The sequence below is a fragment of the Syzygium oleosum genome, unplaced genomic scaffold (assembly GCF_021117445.2).
Source record: "Syzygium oleosum isolate NSW1041296 unplaced genomic scaffold, Sole_v2.1 Sole_v2.39, whole genome shotgun sequence".
Classification (NCBI taxonomy): Eukaryota; Viridiplantae; Streptophyta; class Magnoliopsida; order Myrtales; family Myrtaceae; genus Syzygium; species Syzygium oleosum.
The window spans coordinates 863357-887000 of record NW_026607523.1 but is presented as its reverse complement, the minus strand read 5'-3'; the positions used below and the strand labels follow the sequence as shown (position 1 = coordinate 887000).

Sequence of the window (23644 nt, the reverse complement as noted above, 5' to 3'; positions counted from 1 at the left end):
CAACTGCCACCTTGAGCGAGCTGCAAATGGCTACAAATACCTCTAAAGATGTCAGTATGGTCTCACACTTGCCAGAGTTTTTCCACTGAATATCCCTGCTGGAGTGGAACCTGTAAATTTTTAAGTGCGCTTGTTCTAGTGGCAAGATAATGGCATGTTCTCTACTAAAAACTACGATAACTATATGTAAAGCAGAAGATCAAACATGCTTTTCGTAAATGTAGCCGGCATACCTGGACGAAGAGTAAATAAATCAAAGATGCCCCTGGTTTATCAAGTAACAGTAAACCTCAACCCAAAAGCAACTTGGTATAAGCAAGGCTATAAGATATCATGTCTCCGCACTGTTAAACAGTTTGAAGTACATTATCAAGATTAAGTACAAAAAAAAAAGAGCCTGTTACCGAGATAACATTAAGGATGTATTCTAGTGTCCAAAATTTCCTCATTGGACCAAAAGTAATAACTCTTATTAAGTCAATGAAGCCGAATGTCTATACATCTGTCTACAATTTACACTTCTGTAATCCCTTCCAACACCAACTCACTCAATATTCTTGACTTTTCCACGTGCCGGACTCCTGCACTAACGACCCCAATCCATCTTCTCTGCACAACCCCCCACAGAAGACAAAAAAGCACGTATGGGAGGAAAAAGAAATGGAGGAAGCAAACATGGCAGGACTCATTAGAAAGGAGGGCCATTTAATAAAGGTAATCAAAAAGTGAAAGATGGAAAAAAGAACCTACAACTATAACGCCAAAAATTTGATCCTATTTCATCCTGAGATATACAACCTGTACATCGCTTCAAGCTAGGACTCAGCCATTAAGCCTCGCCAAAAACTGTTTCAAATTATATTCTTCGGCATATTGGGATTGATCCCACAGTTCACCCAATCCACCAAGGATGGCTTTCAAACCTTTCCCAGCGCCCATCAACTTCGGGTCAACATCAAAGTTGCCATCTGCACGTCTTGATACAATAGCTCCCTGAAAATTCAATTTTAAATAATATTTAACTGCATGGATAAGAAGTATTAAGGTGAAGAATACCAAAATCACACTAACCATTCAATCCTAACCCCCTTTCCCTATCCTCAAAAAATGAACAAAATCATAAGAAGAAATAAGAGAAGTAATTTGAAAGAAAAAGATACTCGCGAAGCTTAATTTAAGTATATATTTTTAAAATATTTAGGATGGCAGATAAGGGGGGAGAAACTTCCACAAGCATATAATATATTATTACAAGCACTAAAAGTCCAAACACCAACACCCTCGACGGTCAAGAGACACTCGTTGGTAGCATGAGCAGTAAAGTATCACTAATAATGACAACAGACTATGCAACCAAAGAGCTTGACACACTGAATGATAAGAATTGAAAAGGAACAGGCACCACTACCTTTCTGCCAGTTTCTGCTGAGGAAAATAGATCCAGCAGTTGATCAGTATTCATTGTTTTCAGACTAGCATTATCCGCATTAATAACGGCATTTGCAACCGACACTTTGAATCTCTGGAGGCTCATGACTTTCTCCTCCAAGGTGCCTCGCATAATGAGGCGGTGTACATTGACAACTTTCCGCTGGCCTAATCTGTGTGCTCGATCCATAGCCTGAAAACAATTTATGCACAAACAAAATGAGAGCTTGTTCGAAGAGGCAAAAGCTTTTAATTGTTGTTTTTTCCCTTTGTATTTGACAAGAACTTTTGACTTTTGAAGTAACTGGAGTTTTTGTTAGATTTAGTGTATAAAAGTCTAATTTTTCACATGGTTATTTTGTGGATTTAATCGAAATATGATTTTGTGTATAGATCAGAGAATCTTATAAGTCTATAATGTGAAATAGACTCCTTGTTTTAATATATTTTCAACTAAAAGACAAGACCACAAGCTAGAGCTGGGGGAAATGATTTCTTCTTCCAACATCTGCTGCTAGCTTTTATAGGTTGATTTTGAATGAATGATGCCCGATAATAAGCTTAACTAAATGCCAGAAGTGAATCATAAAAGCCGGGAGGAACAATTACCTGATGATCTCGCATAGGATTCCAGTCATGCTCCATAAAAATGAGTGTATCAGCGGAGGTCAGATTCAAGCCAAGCCCACCAACTGCAACACGAACTCTGGAGTTAAGATATGTGAAGCATTTTTTCAAACGAAAAGTGTCAGGTTTAAAGCAAAGCTCGCGGCATTCCCCCATGAGCTACAGATCTATTATTATTCATTGGTGAAATCAAGTAAAGAGGGACAAATGACGTACCATGTGTTGTGAGTAACAGGGCATCTATAGTAGGGTCTGAATTGAAAGCCTTCACAATGTCAAAACGTTTCTCAGGTTCTACTGATCCATCCAGCCTTAAGTATGTAACACTGCTTTACCACAAGATATCAAACCATATAGGATGTAAGAGCACAGATCAAGAGGAAGAGTGCACACTTGACACACACGTGCACACACAATAGAGACTCACTTCTTCATGTGGGTGTGGAACAAATCTCTTTCAATGATGTCCAATAAGGCCTACACAAGGTACCTCTGTCAAACAGACATAACTAAAAAAGGTGAGATTTTTAGAATAACAAGTTGAACAGGAGATTACCTTATGTTGAGCAAATATTAGAACTCTATGTTGCCCAACAGGAAGAGAACCCTCAGAAGATGAAGTGTCCAGGCCTATTCCGCACTCTTCAAGAATCTCCTGAAGAGCAACTAATTTGGGAGAATGATGCAAATTATGAAGTTCTGAAATAATGTTTGAGATTCCAGGAAACAGTTCTGACAAACAGCATTCGAGCGAGGCAGGAATCTTTTCCCCAATGACAAGCAACGGATGACTACAGAGTTTAAGCAAGTATTGAAGTGCCTGAGATACAAAAAATAGGGGAAATATGAGGTTATAGAAGCTTATTGAGAAGAGTAGCAAGGACCAAACGAGAATTTCGCTTTGTCACCTGGAAAACATGTGTGGATGTTTTAGACGAAGCAGTTTTTACATCTTTCGTATCTTCAGCCTCATTTACTTTCACCATGCTTGAAATTTCTTCTCTAACATGAGAACCAGAAAACTGCTCATAGAGTTTTAACTGAACTAGGCTAAGGTCACAATATCTGTCCTGAATAATTTTCTCCGGTAAGTCCGACAATACTTCATCTTTGGTCCGACGAAGCAGAAAAGGCATGACCTATGAGAAAGAACTTCAAACTTGAGACCGGAATGTTGATTTATAAAGAATCGCCTAGAAAGAACAGAAAAATAGTGACCTGCTTGTGCAAGGCTTCCATAGCAAGTACTCCAGCTTCAGCATCCTTTGCTGAGCATTTTGAATCTCTAGCCGCCAACAATGGTTTGCCATAGGTAGATTGAAACTGTTCAAGTCACATTACACTATTATAATGGCAGTAGAAATGAAAGCAAAAAACATCTGGACTTATCAAGCCACATCCAAGGTTAGTTTCAGCCAAGAGAAAGCATGGTAGACAAAGAATTTACTATGCACCACAGTATCTTGATTATACTTATACAAGATGTAGAAAAGAGACTTGTCCTCTTATACAGGAAAATCTTTAGGGTGACTGTCTTGCTGCTCATTGCGACCATACAAAAAAGAAAAAGTATGTCCTCATTGTCTCTTCACAAACAGATAACAGAGTAGAACAAGGAGCAGCACCAGCTAGCAGCAAAACTGAACCGCAAGACAAAGTTACTATGCATAGCTTCCCAAAACATAATAACTTATCCCTGGAGGATGGATCAAAAGCAAATCATGGCAACAAAAATATTCCTGCAATTTTTAGCACACTCATGCTTGTTATCTACATCCAGAACCAATAAGCTTTTAAGCGTGTTTGACAGGGCTTAAATCTGTTCATTTGAGATGGAGGTGAATAATGGTTGGGGCTGTTCTTCCAACAATTGACTGTTCCTATGATTTCTCAAATTGAGTATTCATATAATTTCTTATGCCTTTTTGTCTTCACTACTTACAGCTCCAAGCAGACAGCATATTGATTTTGGATGAGCAAGCCAGAAAAGTATGATGCTAACAAAATGATCTCATTTAAGAACTGAGCTGACAAATTATAATGCATAATAGTGGGATACATACTTGTCTCTCTGTTCCGAGAAACCCAGGCATCAAGAAGTCAAAAAGGGACCAAAGATCCATTATGTTATTCTGCATGAAAAGAAATAAACCCAAATATTTGTCAGGAAACAAGAAGTTCAAATTCTTCTTTCAGGAACATTGCAACAGTGATGTACCTGAATTGGTGTTCCACTAAGAATGAGGCGATGCTGGGCTTTCAACTGTTTCACTGCAGTTGTAATTTTAGACTTCGAGTTCTTGATAATGTGTCCTTCATCTAATATACAATAGTTCCACATTAATTGTCCAAGGTAATCAATATCTTTGCGGACTACATCATATGATGTTATGACGACATTGTGTTTATTGAAATCTTCACGCAGGGAAATGCGATCTTGAGCAGAGCCCACATATTGGAGAGTTGATACTACAGATGGATCGATATACTTTTCTATTTCAAAAGCCCAGTGTCCTACAAGAGTTGACGGGCAAATTATTAATGACGAAGGAAGGCCCTCGCCATTGCTAATAGCATGGTGCTCAGCTATGTCCGAGGCCACAATAGCTGATGCTTGAAGTGTCTTGCCAAGCCCCATATCATCACACAGTATCCCATGAAGCTTGAACCTTTTCAGAAATCCAAGCCAGTTTATACCCTCTTGTTGATACCTACAAGCAAAGACATTATGTTGGTTCGAACTTTAGAATGTCAAATCACATATGCTACTTCAAACCTATGCTTTGCTGCAAATCCTGTTGAGTGAAATTAAGATGACTAGAATAAAAGGAACATAAGTCCCCAAGAAAGATCACAAATTTGGATAAAATGCAACAGATCCATACTTTACATTGGTATTTAACGACTAAATAATCTGCATCCAGAGGGTCGACCAAGTTCCAGGGGATTCACAATTTCTAGGAATAGCAAAAGAAATCTCCTGTCACACTATTGTATCGTCAGAAAGAGAACTGAAGAAGGACAAAACCTAAGTAAAGCCAGTAACAAGATTTTGATAAATCCGTAAGCTGGCAGATGATATGATTGGGTGGAGACAAATGTTCCTAATCAATCTATCCCTCCATCATACTTCTAATTCACAATTCGGAAATTTATTGAGGAGCATAAGTCGATTACCGTAGATGAATATGATAAGTAACACAAAAAGTGTTTGAAAATTTGCCAAGGATGACAAGGATATGTAGAAACTAAGAAGACAAAGCAACAGGTATTGATCAATCCAAAACTAATGGGTTTTAGTTGTGGCTTTTTGTTTTTTTTTTTTTTTGGGTAGCAAATTTATTGTGTGTTTGTCTTAGCTTTTGGCTTTTCCCTTCTTGAGTTTGAAATCACACCTTTCTTCAGTATTCACCTCAAATCATACATAACAACATCAGTTCACCACAGTTTTTTCATGGGTTTATAAAATTCAAAGTACATTTAATTGGCTTAAAGCAAACAAAATGTCACCTAAGAATATGTCAGTTTTCAGATTTACAGTGATTAAAGACAGTTAAAAGTTAAAGCAGCAAATAAAGCACTGATTTTCGTGATAACATTTTTTGGTAACAGCACTACTCCATGACATTTGAACATCTGTTAAATCTTAATGTATCAATAAATTGCAGGAGTCAACTTTTCTCTATATGGTACTCTCATTAAACAGATTGTAGATGAAAATTGAAAACCTTCAAGCAATTCTTGGAAGTTTTTTATTCTACTTCTCAAAGTTGACGAAAAGGTATTCTGGATATTATAATTTCAATGCATCCAACTAATGTACCAATGTAAAAGAGAGCAAAACCACGATACCTCTACAATTTCTAGTATCTGGGTCAATCTTTAGGAAAACATCTCAACGCCAACTGTACTTTAGATCATTGGAAAAACGAAGAAGTTTGTTTGAGAAAGCTTCACTTATCATAAGTAATAGTCCATCAGTCATACTCCTATTGAGATTTCTAACAGACAACCTATCTGACAGATTCAAAGATATCCCATCATGGCATCGCCGATTACATAAAAAATCCCAGTGAAAGTCAAAAGGTAAGGCTATTTTACCAATATTAATAGTACATGGAATAATATTGCCAAAAGGGGAAAAAAAGTACTAAGGCTCACTTGCAAATCACCTTTGGGGCAAGGAAGACAATAATAATCCATAAATATTTATCATGGTTTAAGTGCATGAATAATGAAACTCGCAATGAGTTTGGTCTGCATTTATTAACAAAACAGGTACATCTTTGAAGGGTATGAAGCAAGGTTAAAATGAACTTATCTCAGGTCAAATTGCCAGATGGCAACAACATTCAGTTTTGTCATGAAGTACAGAATCCCAATCATTTAGAAATCCTCATCCTAGAGTCAGTCACATTAGTAGGAAAAACTACAAGCAGTGACCACTGGACCAAAATGAATTGCTGGCGTTTGTTCCAACTACAAATTGGAAGTTTCTAACAGCTCGTATCAATCTCCTTCCTAGATGTTAGCCCATGAATAAGACTTCATTAGAAGGAAACGGAACCATTATAGTTACCCGTAGTACTTTAGAAGAGAACTACTACACAAAAGACGTACATCTTTTCAAACTAGTATCATTCCAGTTATTCTAGTTTTTCAAATTAGTACCATTCCATTTGTCTTTAAAAAGAAAAGATGCCCATCCACTGAAACATAAAAAAACACAGAATTTAATTCCTACCTCCTCAAGGTTACTTTTAATTCAGTGCACAGCTTGTAGTCATCGATGTGTGAGTTGTCAAGCAACTGTTCCAAAAATTGTGCATCTTCAGCATTTCCAGACAAGGCTTCATTCACTCCAACTGGCCGAGGAAGGCCCCTAGCTAATGGAAGAAGAGGCACAAGGGTAGCAAAACTATGTGTGACACTATGTCTGACAGAAGCATCGCAATCACTCATACATTTGAGCAGAGGAACAACCAACAATGGAGCATATGGAACCAGCTCCACACCCAATCCTTGGACTAGCAAACTAATAAGCATACCGGCACCTTGTCTGGCATGAATAGATGTCATATCTCCCAACATCGGGATGGCATTTCCAACAACAGCTGCCATCACTTCTAACGTCATTGACTTTGCCATTGAAGTGATGCACCTAGAAGCTGCCAATCTTACTGCCACATGGGCATGACGTACACATTTAAAGATGCAGGGGAGAAGTGTTAGCAATTTGGGTTTCAACGTCTCATGGAGCTTTGGAGCCGCTGACCGAACCAACTGCAGATCAGATGCAGAAGAGTCACAGGATGATAGACAAACTATAGCTAAATCAGATTGGATTAAACTATCCAAATACTAAGAGTAAAGACAAATGATCAGGTTGGGCCACACAATGTCCTAAAACATCTCGTGCATGTAATAAAGGACATATATGCCACTTAAAAATCCAAACAAAGATGCCAGATTAGAAGATTTTCACCCTTCCAATGCTACAAAGTGTAAGAAAAATAGTCAATGTTAACAGTGTCAACCTGGATATTATTTATCAACATTTGGGGATCCTTAATGCAATCAATCGCCATCACAATTTCTTTCTCGTCCACATCACTGGCAGGCTTTAAGACTTCAGTAAGGCAATCCCATAATCTTGGCAGCATGTCAAATAAAGAAGCACCAAACTTCTCACATAAATGCCTCAATGAGAGTTCAGACCCTCTTCTGCTAATAAATCCCTCAATTTTTGACCGATCTTCACCCCCAGCAAGCATGTGAACCTTAGACTTCTGCCTTCCAGAACTGCTCCTGAAGGAGAGCAGATCCTGATCATCAATAACTTCCATAGAATTGATGATTGCAGCTTGAGGCGTCTCTCGAGGATCCATACACGTTAAACTACAAATATTCTTGATCAACTTGTCATTTGGGCCTGGCTTACGCGAAATACAGCGAGAAATGAGTTCAGCAAGTGCCTCCGCTGCCATATGCTGCAATATTTCCTCCTAGAGAGAGAGAGAGAGAGAGAGAGAGAGAGAGAGAGAGAGAGAGAGAGAGTGATCCAGCTAAGTCAAAGTTCAACACAGCATGTAAATCTGTGGGATTGACATTTAAACAGATTAAAACACTACCTGCTCTCTTTTGACTGAAGCCATCAGAGGAAGGATTATAGGATTCAACTTGGCTGGAAGTTCTGACATCCAGACAACAGCAGCAGCAACTAAAGCAGACACGGTGACATGCAAATTACTCTGCAATTTGTTGGAAAAAGATGTGGATAATCACAAATAACTACCATCCAAACTTAAAGAAAATTCATATAACATGGAGTACTCAGCCAAGAAGTTTTAAATGTAAAGTTTAAAGTGACCATGGCAACAATACTATTTGCCTGTTGGCAGTAGGTATCAGGTAAATATAGTACATTGGCCCAGAGAAGACATTATCATCTTGCATCTTTAACATTCTCTACATCAGAGGGGGTTTTCTGTACAAAGACTATAAGCAGATTTCAGTGAGGATGTCAACCAAAATGCACATTATCCGAAACCTCAGGCTGAAGCAATAAATCATGACGACACAAAGAAGGTATTAATGTAAATGCACGAAACAAAATGGACAATGATGTCAAACAGGAAAAAACTATGACTCAAAAACATGATGGACACTTACTTAATCCAGTATGGAAAATCACAACTTGACAAGATAAAGACATGTATGTGCTCACTGAAAGAAAAAACAAAACATAAAACATGACTTGGTCAACAATCTGATGCAGCATACTGAAAATGGTCAGTTGCATCTCAGACTTGCCTGAACACATTTTAGGTAGCCTGAAGTAGTCAAAAGCCGTTGCCTGGCTGATTCAATATCATCAAGGATGTGCTTAGCCACAGATTCATTGATGGAGGCATCATCAGAAAATGTTGGCAGTCTCGAAGCAAAGTTAATCGCATCATCAGTACTCAAGCTTTCTACATCAACTTTCATTGTAGATAACGTATCTATAAATTTGCCTGATGACTCCACAGTGCGTAACAACTGAGTGGCCTCGTTCCGCATTTTAGCATATGTCCTTGAAAGCTCACAATAGGGCAGAGGTGACTGTCTTGTAGGAAGTGCTGGGTCTAAGCATGCTAATAATTCCAATAACCATTTTGTCAAATTTTCGGGAATCGCAGGACTAAAGCACTTATCCTGAGAAAGGTCCCCACTTTTAATCTCTTTGAACCAGGAAATGAGAATCATGGATGCCACCTGACAAGAATAAGAAATCAGTCAATGAAGGCCAGCCAGACATGTCCGAACAAAAGGTACAGGTGTACAACTAACAGAAATGCATGCATAGACACGTGGATAAGCACACAAACATGTTTTAGAGAGAGAGAGAGAGAGAGAGAGAGAGATCCTGTTCGTGTCTTAGCAATAGTACCTGTCGCTGCACCCCAGAGGACGACGTCAGCGCACTCCATAAAGGATCAACAATGCATTGAAGAGATTCTTTTCGCAAATTAGCAGCCAAGATTCCCAAAGCCGACGCACAAAGAACTCTGGTATGAGTCACTGACATCTCCGCATCAGCACCCACAACAATTTTTAGCATGTTTCCAGAAGCATCCCCATTTCTTTCCTGTGGAACAACTCCTCCACCAGAGTCCAAGAAACTGTTTCCGTAAGGGTCATTTTCAAATTTCACAGCTCTCACTTTAGCAGCTCTAAAATGGCTCCTTCGAGGAGGAGCTACAGGCCAAAACATCTTTGCAGAATCCAATTGGGAACCATAAGGAGTAGATGCAAGTTCTATCCAAGAAGACATATAAGACTTCGCAACAGCTTCCAAGTCTTCAACTGGGCACTAGCAATGATCCCCACAATAAAAGGACATTCGTGTCAAAACACCCAAAAAAATCATCATTAAAAACAGAATAAAGATTATGCATAAAATTAAAAAGCAAGAACTGGCAAAGTAGACAACTAGCATGTTCAAGTTAACACTAGGCAGCTATTGTTCGATGAAATATACTGCAAAACCAATTTGAACTTCCACTATGATAAACCTGGTTGAAGGACTCAGATCCAGACAGAGCCCCCTTTTTAAAGAAATCTTGTAATCACATGTTGAGCCCCAGCATGATAAACACAAATAATGCAGTAAGAAAAGACCTTCTGATAATTAGAGCTAACTTATACACAAATTCTTGGTTCAAAACCTTCTATTTTGACATAAATGTCCAAGTACTCAACTTTGTTTTTTCTTTAATTTTTTGGTTTACTTTAAACTTTTTCATGACGTTGTTGACTTGTGCGTGTGGTGTGTGTGTACACGCAAAAAATTTGCTTCACCATTTCAAACAACATGAGCAAGAAGAACAATGAGGAACAGCATCAACCCTATTTCCTTGGACATTTATGTCACGTTATCCACACTTCCTCCCCTAAAGTTGAAAGCACATTTGAGTTTGGCAATGAAATACTACTTGAAATACATAAATCCTATCACGTCACTTCCTAAATGGCAACACATGTTCATGACAAGGACAAAGTAAAGCATGCTAAGGAAATATGAGGATTAGAAGAGGTCACTTGAGGTAAACATGCACCCCACCACTTACAAGGCCCACTCTTATGAAACCAGTAGTAGATAATAGCAGTTACCTATTTATTGGCTAACTCTAGATATTCAGGTTCTGACTTTTCTTTCCTCATTATTTTGGAGAGCTTGATATAGTTGATTCTACATTGCATTGGACAGTCCACAACATACAAACTAGCCTCCAGGCAAGCATCCTATATGAAAGGTCTTAACGTGATTGCATGATTCCCTAACAAGTCAAGGAGGTATTATAACAGATTGCATCAAATCACTATTGGGCAGCTTAAATTTGGATACCAAAGTAACTTTGCAAAAATAAATGAAAAAAGCAACACACTTTTACATACAAACTGCAGACTCAAAGACTAATTAGTATTCTAAAGATCGCCTATTGTCCCCGAGTATCAAATAAGAAAATATTTTCTAAGAATGTCCTGCATCTTATCAAATTCAAAACCTGAGCAAGAAGCCTCCAAACCCTCTCGGAGCTCTCCAAAATTGCATCATTTGTTTCCAGCAGCAGATTCTGGAAAACTATTCTTATTGTATCCCCCAAAATAAACGAAGGCCAAAACGAACATCTGGAGCTCTGGGAGATGCTTCTTTTAAAACCAGCATCAAGTAGCCGCTCCTAAAAACAAAGTCCAATAAGTCAACACTAGGACAAAATTTATCAAGAGGAAGCAATCATAATAACAAGAATCTGCAACTCTTTCTTCAACAAAAATAAATGATACGATAACCACAAAACCCAAATGGAAAGCCTAAATTGGCTTACTGTTTTACAATTTTGGTATATTATGGATTTACTCTTGGATGTAATGAATTTGACTGATATGGAGGATTCCTTGGCTTATAATAAGCTCATTTTTTGTCTTTGACCTCCTTTTCTTAATGTGTTGGCACCCCCTTGGTGTATCATAGTGAAGTTCTCTCTACTTATCAGGAAAAATGAACATGCATGCACAAAGCTGAATACCACAAAACTTATGAATACCAGATTGCAGATTAATTCTTTCTAAGTGGACATGTTGATTTATAAATATCTTCTTGATTCTTACGCTGGATTTATCGAAGGGATATCAACCCCAATTGAAATGCAGTGCCCATAAAAGAAGGCCTTGAGCTTACCAAAGTGCGAATAGCAGAGAGACGGACTGATGTAATTGTATGCCTCATAAATGGCCAAAGCCGCGGTGCCAAAGTAGATAACATGTAAGGATTTTCCTGTGTATCTTTTCCTTCTCCAAAACTATCCGCACTAACCATATCATTTAGGTCCATGTCCTGTTTTTCTTTCAATACCAAAGTCCCAAGCATTTTGGGAATCATACTTTCCTGGGAGTATATCTCTGCCAACAGATTCATCACACTGCAGTGGAACAATGGGAAAAAAACAACGAATCTGAATAAAATCGAAATTAAGAGGTGCAATACCCATTACTCCAATCTAAACAATGAATCTAAATAAATTGACTCCACATACAGACCCATACAACCCGAAATTGATCTGACCAGAAAACTAATTGTCTTAATAAAGTCTGAACAGCATATGGGGTTGCTATATTAGAATGATCGTTCAAATTCACCAATAAACAAAACCACTGAATGACTCATAATATTCCAAAACACAGTGTAAGTCAATAGACAAATCTACAATGTGAATAGTTGCAATGCATAAAAGTAGCATCCAGGAATGCGTGGATCTAGCAATAGGAACCAAAAAAGTATAACAATGCTGAGAGGTGGTCGCATATAGTCATGAAGCAATTTCAGTTAAAAAAAAACCTTTCAGCAAGTAATTTCAAGCACGGTAGTCAAAATTGTAAATTCAAGATCATTAGTGTAGTGATTCGTTTCACTAATACGAAAGAAAAAAAAAATTAGAAAGAAAAGGAAGATGCTTTCGAGTCTCCGCAAAATGGAGCAAACGACCATCTTCTTACATCCGTACACAAGTGCTAACTAGAGCATTCTATCAGTTGCCATTTCTTGTTTCTTCTTGCGTTCATCAATTACTGAGTTTAGGATGAAGTACTAGCTTATGGAAGTTGTGATTTCCTTTTAAAAGATCCGTCTTCATTTCTATATTCCTACAAATTTTAATCTACTTCTCATTTATTAGCGTGATAAACAATTCTGAGGATATCAATATCCTGTTAACTCCATGAAATTATTAGAAGATCTGGTTAATTCATGCTAAATCAGTATATTATCAGCTATGTTTTAGTTAATAAGACTTGTGAACATAAGTATATAAAAAATGGAAATAATCTGTTGGTAATACGAAAATATGTAAATTTGAATGAGATAAAAAAAAAGTGAATAAACTAAATATATTGCAGCTTCTTTACCAAGATACTGGTCTTATTAACTACTTAACTATCACATGCTTTTCAAAACGTTGGGATAATCTAATTAATTAAAATTAATTTAAAATGCAAATGATCAACCGACATCAATTTGATCATTCATGACCTGGTGGACTAGAAACATGGGGTGGCTGAGGTTTTTTAGCTCATTATTCTTGCCAAACAGGCAACTGTATAGCTTCTCTATCAATGGATATGATTATCAAAACACTTATTGCCTCGTTTCATGCAATTTGTAAATTCTTACAACCTTTCGATTCAGTTTCACAATGGCCCAAACAATCTTAAGTAAATTAAGCGATTTCAACTACCTTGCTTTCAGACAATACATTTCCTTTCCAAAACAATAGCTCATAGACACTGAGAGAACACATACTATCCAAGTGAGCATTAAAAGGTAAGACAACAATAGGACTTATTGATGGCCAAAGAAATAAATACAGGTTACCATTAGATCAGCCAAACAGCCAAAAGAGCAACTTAAATGGTTGTACTACCTGCTAGTTGAGGGACTTAAGTCGTCCAGATCAAGCAAGATATCCCAAAGTAGCATGACAATCTCATGCAAGGTTGGACCATTGAGATCAACAATAGAGGCGGCAGCAGGTATTAAAGCGTCAGCAGCTACAGCTCGTACGTCGTCATCGGGGTCCTCCAGCCCAGCTTTGCAGGCAGGGAGGACAGCACCAAGGAGACCATGCAGCATATCCTAAATGCAGCAAACGAGTAAGTGTAGCTGACAAAAAAAACCCAAAGCAAACTGGATGGCATTTATTTGCAATAACAGCCTAAGCAAACAGTTACATGGATTTACGGTATCTTTTGTATATTGGTTCATATTAAAAAAAGCGACAGCCCATATTTTCTCCGGAACTTGTATTTCTTATTGCTGAAGATGCCTTGCAAATACAGAGAACCACATGAAACATGACAAGAGGTGACCATTTCATATGAGAAATCTAATATCGGTATATTTCAGTAAGATATGAAATACAAGTGTCTTACCCGTCGCACAGCAATCAGATACTTAATACCTAACAAACTTCCATGGCGAATTTCCCACTCTGGTCTATGCTGAAAAGTTAAGCAGATGATTATCAGAGAGATAGAGCTAATACGTAAAAAGAAAGAAGAAATTCAATTCTAGGTTTGCATCAGTAAGGATTGGAAGATTCATTCCATTGACTTTACCTGCATCTGAAGCAGAATATGCAATGTGTCATTAACTAATAAAGGATGCATGTACTTAAATGCAGCACCTAATGCTTGCGCACAGGTCTCCCGAACTGGGGCAACAACCTGATCAGATACATAGTCCCCAAATCTGCCAAAAAAAAACCCAAAACTTTTAAAGTCAGCCAGTATTTCGTGTATATTTGGAGTGACTTTTGCTTTTAACTTTCGATTTTCTCCTTTTCTTGTAAGGTGGGAAACTTGCTTTTTATTTTATGCCAAACACCCAAAACCTTTCAAACCGCATAAATATTGACAAGTCTTGTTGTCTTATACTTTTTCATAATTTTCCAAAACTTAGAACTCTCGTTCTCAAAATTTTGGATGGAAAGCACCAGTCAGAACAATCAGATAGTAATCCAATTTCATTTTTCAGAAATTTCAGGTGAAATGGGGAAAAGTATGTTTTCTGAGCAAAATACCCTAATAATATTAGATTGTACATACTGGATCTAAAAGTTTCGTAAAGGTGGATTGCATTTGGTGCCCATGAAGAAATTCCTTCGCAGTGCACTGAGAAAGAAGATAAAAATCCAGTAACAAATAAAAAAATCATATATCGCGCTTTTAAAGGGCTGAAACAGATGGTCGATACACAAATTCACTGTCTCTTTTCAATTGAGTGACTGATGCCACCCACTAGTCCCCCTACCTAACACACGTGAGAGCTTAAAGCAGATACTACTCGTGGAAAATGAATATAAAGTTGGACAACATACCGGTCAAGGGACAGCACACACAGAAAACGAATTGCACAATCTTGAAGAAATTCACAATTTCTAAGCCAGGAATGCCTAGCCACTTCGACCAAGTTCACCAGCTCAGAGCCTTCTGGGAGATGTTTCAATATATCTGGAGCCACTAGCGGACATTTTGCATTAGAATAACTCCTCAAGTCTGCTGCACCAACTTCTTCTTTATGAGAGCAAGATACATCATCAAGATAAGATTCAGCATCCAACTTAATCATCCCACCATCTGGTTGAACATCAAGCAAATTGCATTTAACATCTTCAACCTTGACAATGATATCCATGTTCTCAGCAGTGCTAGCCGGAAGTGCTGCATTTTGAGATGGAGAGGCTGCACCTTCAATCTTGGGCCTCTTAATTTCTGGCTCAGAATCATCGGCAGAGACTTGCATGTTAAGATCAATGGATCTGTCTCTCTTCAATGTAGTTGTATGATTTTTGTCTTCGGATGAACATATGGAGCCATCATCTCTTAAATCACAAAGCATAACAGCAGAGCTGGAGTTGGGCAACAATACACCAGCTGAGGCACCATGGTGAGCTAAAATTTCTCTTAAGGCCATGACACTTCCATGCCGAATCTCCCAAACTGACCATCCAAAGCCAAAGTAATGGTCACTCACATGTAACACATTTATGTAAACTTAGTTTAATGAGCAAAACGTACCCGGATCAAACATATCAAGAATAAGCTGTTCAACAAAATTACGGAAAGGCCATAGTCCTTCACCATCGTGGTCAGCGTCGTCATCAAGGGAACAATCTACCTACACATTAAGACACAAAAAGTGAACCCTATCTCTGATCATCGAACCAATACACTATATAACCACAACCTCAACATTTAATAGTTTGACCATGCTCTATCAGACTTCTGTAAACCTCAAAGCCCCAATGTCAAACCTAAGTTATAAGAAAAGGGCAGCCAATACATGAATCTCCTGCTGTGTGCAGGGTCCGGGGAAGGGTCGGACCATTTTGGGTCTAATATACGCAGCCTTACCCTGCAATTTTTGCAAGATGCTGTTTCTGTGACTCAAACCCATGACCTCCAGGTCACATGGCAACAACTTTACCGTTGCACTAAGGCTACCCTTCAACATCAAACCTAAGTCATACTTCTGAAGAATTAAATTCCTCTGAAAGATGCAATGCTAGCAAACATTTAAAACCTTGTATTTTGCCTTTTCAATTTGACCTTAAGTGCAGAAAACCAAAATGAATGAAAATTTAGAATTTTATCCAGGTTTCTACACAAGAGAGACAAGCACAAACATTTGCAAAAGTTTGAATGAGATTGCTCCAATTTCACAAATGACAAATACTTCCGTAAATACTATAGGAGATAAGAAAACACGCTCACAAGAAAGAAGTCACTAGAACCAAGGGATGACAATTTGGAAATATTGTGGGAAGTAAACCAATTCTACCAACAAAAACACATACTCTCCTTCCCTCCATCTCTTGCACACAACCACAGATGAACACACGTATATGCACAAACAAGGGCATCAAGAAGTTAAACGTCTAAACATGGCATCCAAAGAAAAAGATGAGGAAAAGATGATGTGAATCCTTGAATACCTTATTAATAACAGTTAACTCTGGACCAGCGCCCTTTGGGGCAGTTGTGTTATGTGCATTTGATACATCTGTATTGCTATCTTCAGACCAAACTTTGCCTTGGTCTTTTGAAGTGCTTTTTGCTTTCCTTTTCAACAGATTCAATTCCCTAGCGCTTGGCCTCTTAACACAAGGAACCATCTTTGCAACTAGTCTCTGAATATTATGTACAGAAGCTGATGCATAAATTTTATGGTCTAAACCATTTCCATGAGAATGCAATTTCTGCACAATAAGGTCTTCATCTTTTATCATATCATTGACATCCATGAACTGCTCACAGACATCCAGACCTGTTTTCATTGACTTAGCATCAGGAGACAGGTGTAGATTGATGCAAAATGCAAAACCTAAGAAGCAGAAATTCAACACATTTGGGAGACGGTATATCAAACCAGGCTCCTTTGAGCCAAAATAAAAACTAGTTTTTTGTATCTTTCAAAATAAGTAACTAAGCTACCAGCAGAGTTCATGAAACAACTGTTCACATTGTGATTGCGCATGCTACATTAAAAATTTAATTTGATGACACCCTCACCCGAAAAACGAATAATTAAGTCCTCGACTACTTCACTTTAAGCATAGGCGACCATGAAGAGTTCAACATCCAGCTCATTTGCCCCAATTGCACATAACTAGCAGTTATTTGTATTAAGTTCTAAAAACACATAATGAACACTTCAAACATAAGTTCATCTGATCTAAAAGAGATAATTAGCACTAAATCCTCAGCATAGCAGAACATTCAGGACTTGGAATGTTTCACAATCATCAGAAAGTTCCAATGTCAGGCAAACAGGAAATTCCGGTGAAAATACGAGAATAAAATTAATTATTTCCAACATGTTTTGTGGAAAACAACATGAAAAATTCACAGATAAAATTTTTAAGGAGAGTACAACTTTCACATGCTTTTGATTGAATCAGACATCAAGCATGTAAAAAGAGATAAATCAGAAACAACTTATTCAAAAGCTGCTTTTGTTAGCAAAAATTTGTTAGATATTCATTGGTTGTATATCTCACTTTGCTAGAAGACAACAAGGATAATCCCAGTAGTCACTATAATATAGACGAATCATCATACAGCAGCATTGCTATCCCTATTAAAGCTGAATTACTTCTGTCGATGGCAATGTTAAATCCAAATCGTAAATCTGAATGTTTAATTTTCATTTTTATAGACCACAAATACGTCTCTCAACGCTTACCCAAAAACATAATACTTGTCTCGACCATTTATTAACATAATCTTGATCATGTCACAGTTGTTAAATCTTTGTTATGAGAATTATATTCGATATCAATCATTGATGTCGAAAACCAGAATGATCGATCTAAAACACACGCAAAACTGGACATGACTGATAATTCATACCCAAATGAGTACAATATAGTCATCTTCATTAATTATGAATAAATAAAAGGGAGAAAAGACCAAACCCAAACGGCGTCGAAGGCTTTGCTTTTGGCGGGCCAGACGCTCCCGAGGACTTTTTAGATTATCAGTTGAAACATCATACTCCTGCATACCAATGCATTAAAAGGGACTTATAATACATGATAGGAAAAAATAAAAATAAAAAGGCAAAAAAGAACCATGAATCTGCTTCTAGGGAAAACTATATAGTGATTTAGATTCTTCGAATTTTAAAAAAAAAATCCAAGAAAGAGAACATTACAGTAAACAAGTTCATCACTGACATTAAACAGAATAAATGTTGAAAAAAAGATCATAACCATGAAACATCTTCCGTAAAACAAATAGAAGCATACAGAAAGAGAGCCAAAGAACAATCCCTTGCAACCAAAGAAGTTCTGTCGACGTAGAGTGATTACTTGAAGCTCGGTTCTATGTGAAAACCTAAACAACCCAAATGCTGTAATTAAAAAATAATTTAAGTATATCTATACTAATTAAACCAATTGTAAGAAGATTTCCCTGATGAAAATTGGCCATCATATTTCATGCAAAGCTCTTCAAGTTGAGTATTATTTTGTTCGAAAGCAAACCTAATCTAAACAAAAATATCCTAATTATACATAAAATACTACTGCCAACAAGTCAACTTCCCTATTTTCGGAAATATCCAACTTTTCAATTCCTTCTTTACATTCCATGTCCATGCCTAGAAAACAGGAGAAGTTCGAAGCTTTATGCATGATGACCAACCAATAGGTTGGAGTTCCTTTTACCTCCATCTTTTCACCGCATTTTAGGAATATATCTACTCAGGAAAAAGTAGGTATTGCCTCAATTGAGGATAATACGAGAAGAGGTCGGTCGTTATAGTTTGGCCATGTCAAACCAAGACCTTCAAATGCTCAGTAAAGAGATGTTTAGGAAGGGATATGAAATTGTTAAAAGAAGCTGGGAATACCTAGAAGGAAAGGGAAGGAGACAATAAGCAAAGCCATGAAGCATTTGAAGGTTCCGGAATCTAATTAAGGATCGTGTTCAATGGTATAATAGGATTCATATAGCCAATCCGCCTAGTGGGATAAGGCATGCTTTATTGTTGTTGCCATTATTTTACTAATCTAGAAAAAAAAAATACTGCTCTTTTATGCACATGCATCGCCAGTGCCCGCAAGCTATTATGAAGAAAAGAAGGATTATATTTCATATTCCTTACATTATAAAATTATCAAGATGTGTATCTCATACAATATAGTCAAAATAACGATCATATGACTTTAAGAGCCAAATCAAGGTGTTCTTGTTAAATCTCTTTCAAATTGTTTATTGGGTAAGATTGACAGATTGACATCATCGCAAGTTGACGTAAATTTACCAGCTGGAAACTCACTTAAATCACAGGATCATCGTTTGGGTTCTTTTTTAACACTACCAGGTGCAATTTGTCAGGTATCTAGGCTTCATAAAGCCAAAAAGCGGAAAATTAAACCTCTAAATGAAGTTCCATTAATTCCTATTGGAAAAAAATTGTATTAAAAAATCTCACACGATCAGATCAGGGTTTTAAACTACAAGTAAACAAAAAAGAGTCTCCACCTCCTCCAAAGTTAAAACATAGCTGCTACCATTTTGAAAGAGCTCCAATAATGACCATGACGCACCCCAATGAAAATAGGTAGTCGACTTTCCTTCTTGATGATGACTCCAGCGGCTAGGAATGAAGTCTTTGGGGAGACTTTCACTCCAAAGTCATGGAATGCCAATTACACATGGCAAATGGATAATGAGAATTTTGTTTCTATTTAAGTTTTTGCCATTTCTTCCTGTTTATTATGCTGCTGCAACTTGGCTCATTCTCTCGAGGCATGGGAGAGAAAAATTGATTGGAATCAGTACAATTAGTGGATGATGGTTCAGAAATATCCTTGAAATTTAGTATAACCATGTGTAATCAATAATATGGAACAGGTCATCCAATAATTGATGTTCACTCTAGAATCTCAAAGGTCAATGCTTACAGCGGTCAATTGCCCATACCACACCTGTACTTTTAAGTGTTTCGGTAAGTGACTTCATATACTTTGCATTTGGTGATATGTGTCCCTTTGATGATCACCTCCTCTCAAGGAGTTACGAAGTTTATAAAGGGTCAAATCTTTCACAATGTTTTCAATACAAGGTTCAACCTATACATATTCCGACGTTATGTTCTTCTCCACCGAATTGACAGAATATGACTACCTTGGAAAATTAACCAGTGTATTCCATGTCCTTCTAGGTCTTCCCCTACCCTTTATACCAATGTTTCCATCTGTTGCTCACATCTCCTCACTGGGGTATCCTATGGTCTTCATTCAACATGACCAAAGCATCTCAAACTATACACTACACAGCCATTTACTATCAATAGAAAGAAAAATGACAAAAATGGTCCTTGAAGTTTGGCCCAAAGTGCAATGTGGTCCTGAACTTTACCCTAATGTGCAATGTGGTCCTTGAACTCTTAATTTGTTCAATGTGGTCCCTGAAATGAAATTTTGATTTGTTCAATGCGGTTTTTGAACTTTTGGTAAATGTTCAATTTAGTCCCACGACTAAATAATCTAGGGACTAAATGAAATCGAGGGATATAATAATCCGGAGACTAGATTGAACATTTACCGAGAATTCAAGAACCACATTGAACAATTAAAAATCTAGGGACCACATCGCACATTGGGCCAAAGTTCAGAAATCATTTAAGTAATTATCCCTCAATAGAATGGCACCTCACAACTCTTGCATAATTCATTCAAAGCAACAAAACGGAGAGAGCTACCTAGAAACATTGCTTAACGACAAGAAAAATATCCTTAATTAGAAATGATTAGAAAAAGAAAAATAAATGGGGGAACTTTACAGAACCACTCATCTTCCTATCTCCTTCTCCAGCGCAACGCAAAAAACGCAGAGTGAAAAAATAAAAGTAGTACCACTTTTCTGTCTATGCAACTCAAATTTCTTGGCGGCATAACAAGCAAGCTCTCCTCTCACACATATAAGTAACATCTGCTACTACTTATTCTCCACTTTTCTGAGGTTTCAAAATCCCCCGTCGAATGGCTTTCTAGACTGAACAAGCAGCCATATAGGGGAAAACATATGTGATACTTAATCCAATGATATTAGTTGCTCTCTCTCCTCCCGTGAGCATGAGAGAGACTAAATATAGACAAATAGTATATGTCAGCACTAAGAAGGAAGAGAGTACGTCACAGTAAGGCCATAAGGCATTCACAAGACAAGAGTGCCAATTTTCCTTACAAACTTCTCTTTTCTCACATGATGGTAATCAAATTATTTATAGTCAATCACACTAGAGGTAAAATGCTGTTTTTGGTGCTTGGACTGTAAGTTTTCATAATTGTACGCAATGAGAAAAAGTTCTCCATATTTGTAGGCAGCAAAAGCCACAAACTGAAAATGATAAGCTGGCACTCTGTATTATTGAAAAAGGTTCTCGAAGAAGTATTAAACGCTAGTCTAAAAGTCCGACAGAGCAGCTTACCTGACCCCTCGATGCCAACAAAGCTCCGAAGTCCAAAACCTTGTTCAGATCAAAGCTGTTACAGTAAGGTAAAAGAAAGATCAGAAAACGAACAATAAATTTAGACTGATATTTGGTTCTGGCACTTTCCCAGTCCATAACCACTCTCACCAGAGAAATCACTAAAGCCAAACCAGAAAAAGAATATGAGAACATATGCAACCTTTGAAATGAAATGCTTGACACAAATTTAGACTGATAAGGCCATGCCAGGATGTTTCCGAGAGTGCCATCTATCCCAGTCTCGGACATCTTCATCTCAACGGCAGCAAATAACTCATTCACAGATGTGTGCTTAACATTCTGAGCAATGGCGCCTATTGCATGAGCTGCAGCAACCCTCGTATCCCAATTCTTACTACGAAGGTATTGAGCAACCTAATCAAATAATTAAACTCACATAAGCAAATGAGAATCATAAGGTGCAAAAAACATTAGCACTTCTTGAAAAACTAATATCACAGCTGTAAGAAATGAAAATATTATTACTATTTTATGGGACATATCATAATTTAAGGATCTTATTTAACTACTCGCCAAACCTTCACCTAGCCTATCACTTCCTGAAATCGTTATCATTATAGCACACGTAAATAGCATCTGTCAAGCACCATTTACGGCCAAAACCCTAGCACAGGGCAGCCTCAGACACTGCAGCATCAAAAGCTAACAATACCAGACAAACATTGGGTTTCTGCACCAAAAGGAGAGCCCCTATCTGGACATCTTCCTTCTCTCTTGTTTTCAATGAAATTTATGTCGCAGAAGTCCCATCATTTTACTTTCAAAATACAGCGATATTCATGCACATCCCTACTCTGCACATTAGCTTCGGCACTACCTCAAAGAGCAATATCGAACAGCACGATCTAAAAGAGCGATTCCCAAAACTTGTCATCATGCCCATATGAAATTTCTAATGCAGAACGCCAAGCTAACAGCAGTGAGACATATCTTCCTCCACGATTAGATTAGATGAGTTGTCCCAATGGCATTGCAGAGAAAATAAAAATACCTTCTTTAAGAGAGAGGCCAAGTCCCGGGGATGCGACTTGGCGATATCTCCAATCTGGCGAGCCGCGGCGAACCTCGTGGACTGAGTCGAACCAGCTAGAAACACAATTTCGTTAAGGGAAAAAAGAGCAAAATTCACCCAATCAACAGCCACCAACCGAGCAAACACCAGATCCAAACAAGCACGAGACGAAAAGGATACTGTCGAGAAGAGTGAGCAGCCGATTGAGTCGCGACGATTGCTGAGCCATAGCTGCCGCACCACACACCACCAACGCAACAATGCCTTCAATCCGCAACCCGCGGCTGCATCCTCAATCATCCAATCACCCCCCCGATTCGCGGGATCCCCAGCAACGGCAACGGCTGCGGCGCTCGGTATCAAAACGGCGGCTCCGCGCCAACCGCGCGGGCACTTCGCATCAGCGGGGCCGCGGCGCCGGCGAAAGCGCGACCGGGTCCCCTCTGGAACGGAGGGGCCAAATTCGGATCGGGGAGGAATTCGGGGAGAGGAGGGGGAAGCGCGACGACGGAGCGGCTGGGAAGCGGGGGGGATCTTCTTCAACGGAGGAGGGAAGCGGCGGAAGGAGGAGAGAAGAGGGAATTAGGGATTCGGGAAGAACCTCTGAAAATGGCGACGGTTAGGGCAAAAGGGAATATGGAAGCTCCCTTCTTCTCCTCTCCTCTGTCTCTCTTCTTCTTCGTCGTCGTCGAAGCGTTTTCACTCTATCTCTCTCCCTCGCGTATCTGATAATATAAGCTCCCGAATTTTCTTGTGCATGTGCATTTTCCAACCCAAAAAAAGGCAAAAGAAAAATTTAATGAATGAAATTATTATTGTTCTTCTTTTTTTCAATTCTTGAAATTATCCGAGCAAATATTTTCGTGGCACGAAATTTCTTTGCATCCGAATATAATCTTTGTATAGGATTCGTACTTAGGTTCCTTTATAATTAGTAATATTTTAATAAATGATGAGGATTAATGGTATGTATT

The 23644-nt window shown here is 38.1% G+C and overlaps 1 protein-coding gene across 3 annotated transcripts; it reads right to left on the bottom strand.

The window, feature by feature from the left end:
* Positions 1-448: 448 nt before the first annotated feature.
* On the bottom strand, positions 449-23383 carry LOC115692585 (TATA-binding protein-associated factor BTAF1). 3 transcript variants are annotated; one of them, XM_056305837.1, is made up of 28 exons: positions 22851-23383; positions 22650-22744; positions 21798-22012; positions 21596-21650; positions 18072-18153; positions 16590-16921; positions 15673-15772; positions 14973-15594; positions 14212-14344; positions 14026-14094; positions 13518-13729; positions 11780-12020; positions 11106-11279; positions 9488-9910; positions 8869-9312; positions 8187-8306; positions 7593-8060; positions 6800-7338; positions 4274-4766; positions 4119-4187; positions 3274-3378; positions 2964-3194; positions 2612-2875; positions 2483-2532; positions 2272-2384; positions 2038-2120; positions 1409-1621; positions 449-993 (listed from the first exon to the last, which is right to left on the bottom strand). In XM_056305837.1, the coding sequence occupies exons 1-28, from the start codon at positions 22897-22899 to the stop codon at positions 823-825; spliced, it is 6165 nt and encodes a 2054-aa protein (XP_056161812.1). In that variant the 5' UTR covers positions 22900-23383; the 3' UTR covers positions 449-822. The 3 variants fall into 3 exon arrangements, with proteins under 3 accessions (XP_056161812.1, XP_056161813.1, XP_056161814.1); XM_056305838.1 differs by having other exon boundaries at positions 2272-2381; XM_056305839.1 differs by lacking the exons at positions 18072-18153; positions 21596-21650; positions 21798-22012; positions 22650-22744; positions 22851-23383 and having other exon boundaries at positions 15673-15768; positions 16590-16726.
* Between the last annotated feature and the right edge of the window lie 261 nt (positions 23384-23644).

What these genes read in the sequence shown, in the direction of transcription:
- LOC115692585 (XM_056305837.1), bottom strand. Translation starts at nt 22,899, where the DNA reads ATGGCTCAGCAATCGTCGCGACTCAATCGGCTGCTCACTCTTCTCGAC. An exon ending in AAGCCTTCGACGCCGTTTGG is followed by an intron (nt 16,922 to 18,071) that starts GTTTGGTCTTTT and finishes CAATGAAAACAG; the next exon opens with GTCTGGATGTCTGTGAGCAG. An exon ending in CATCCACACATGTTTTCCAG is followed by an intron (nt 2,876 to 2,963) that starts GTGACAAAGCGA and finishes TTTGTATCTCAG; the next exon opens with GCACTTCAATACTTGCTTAA.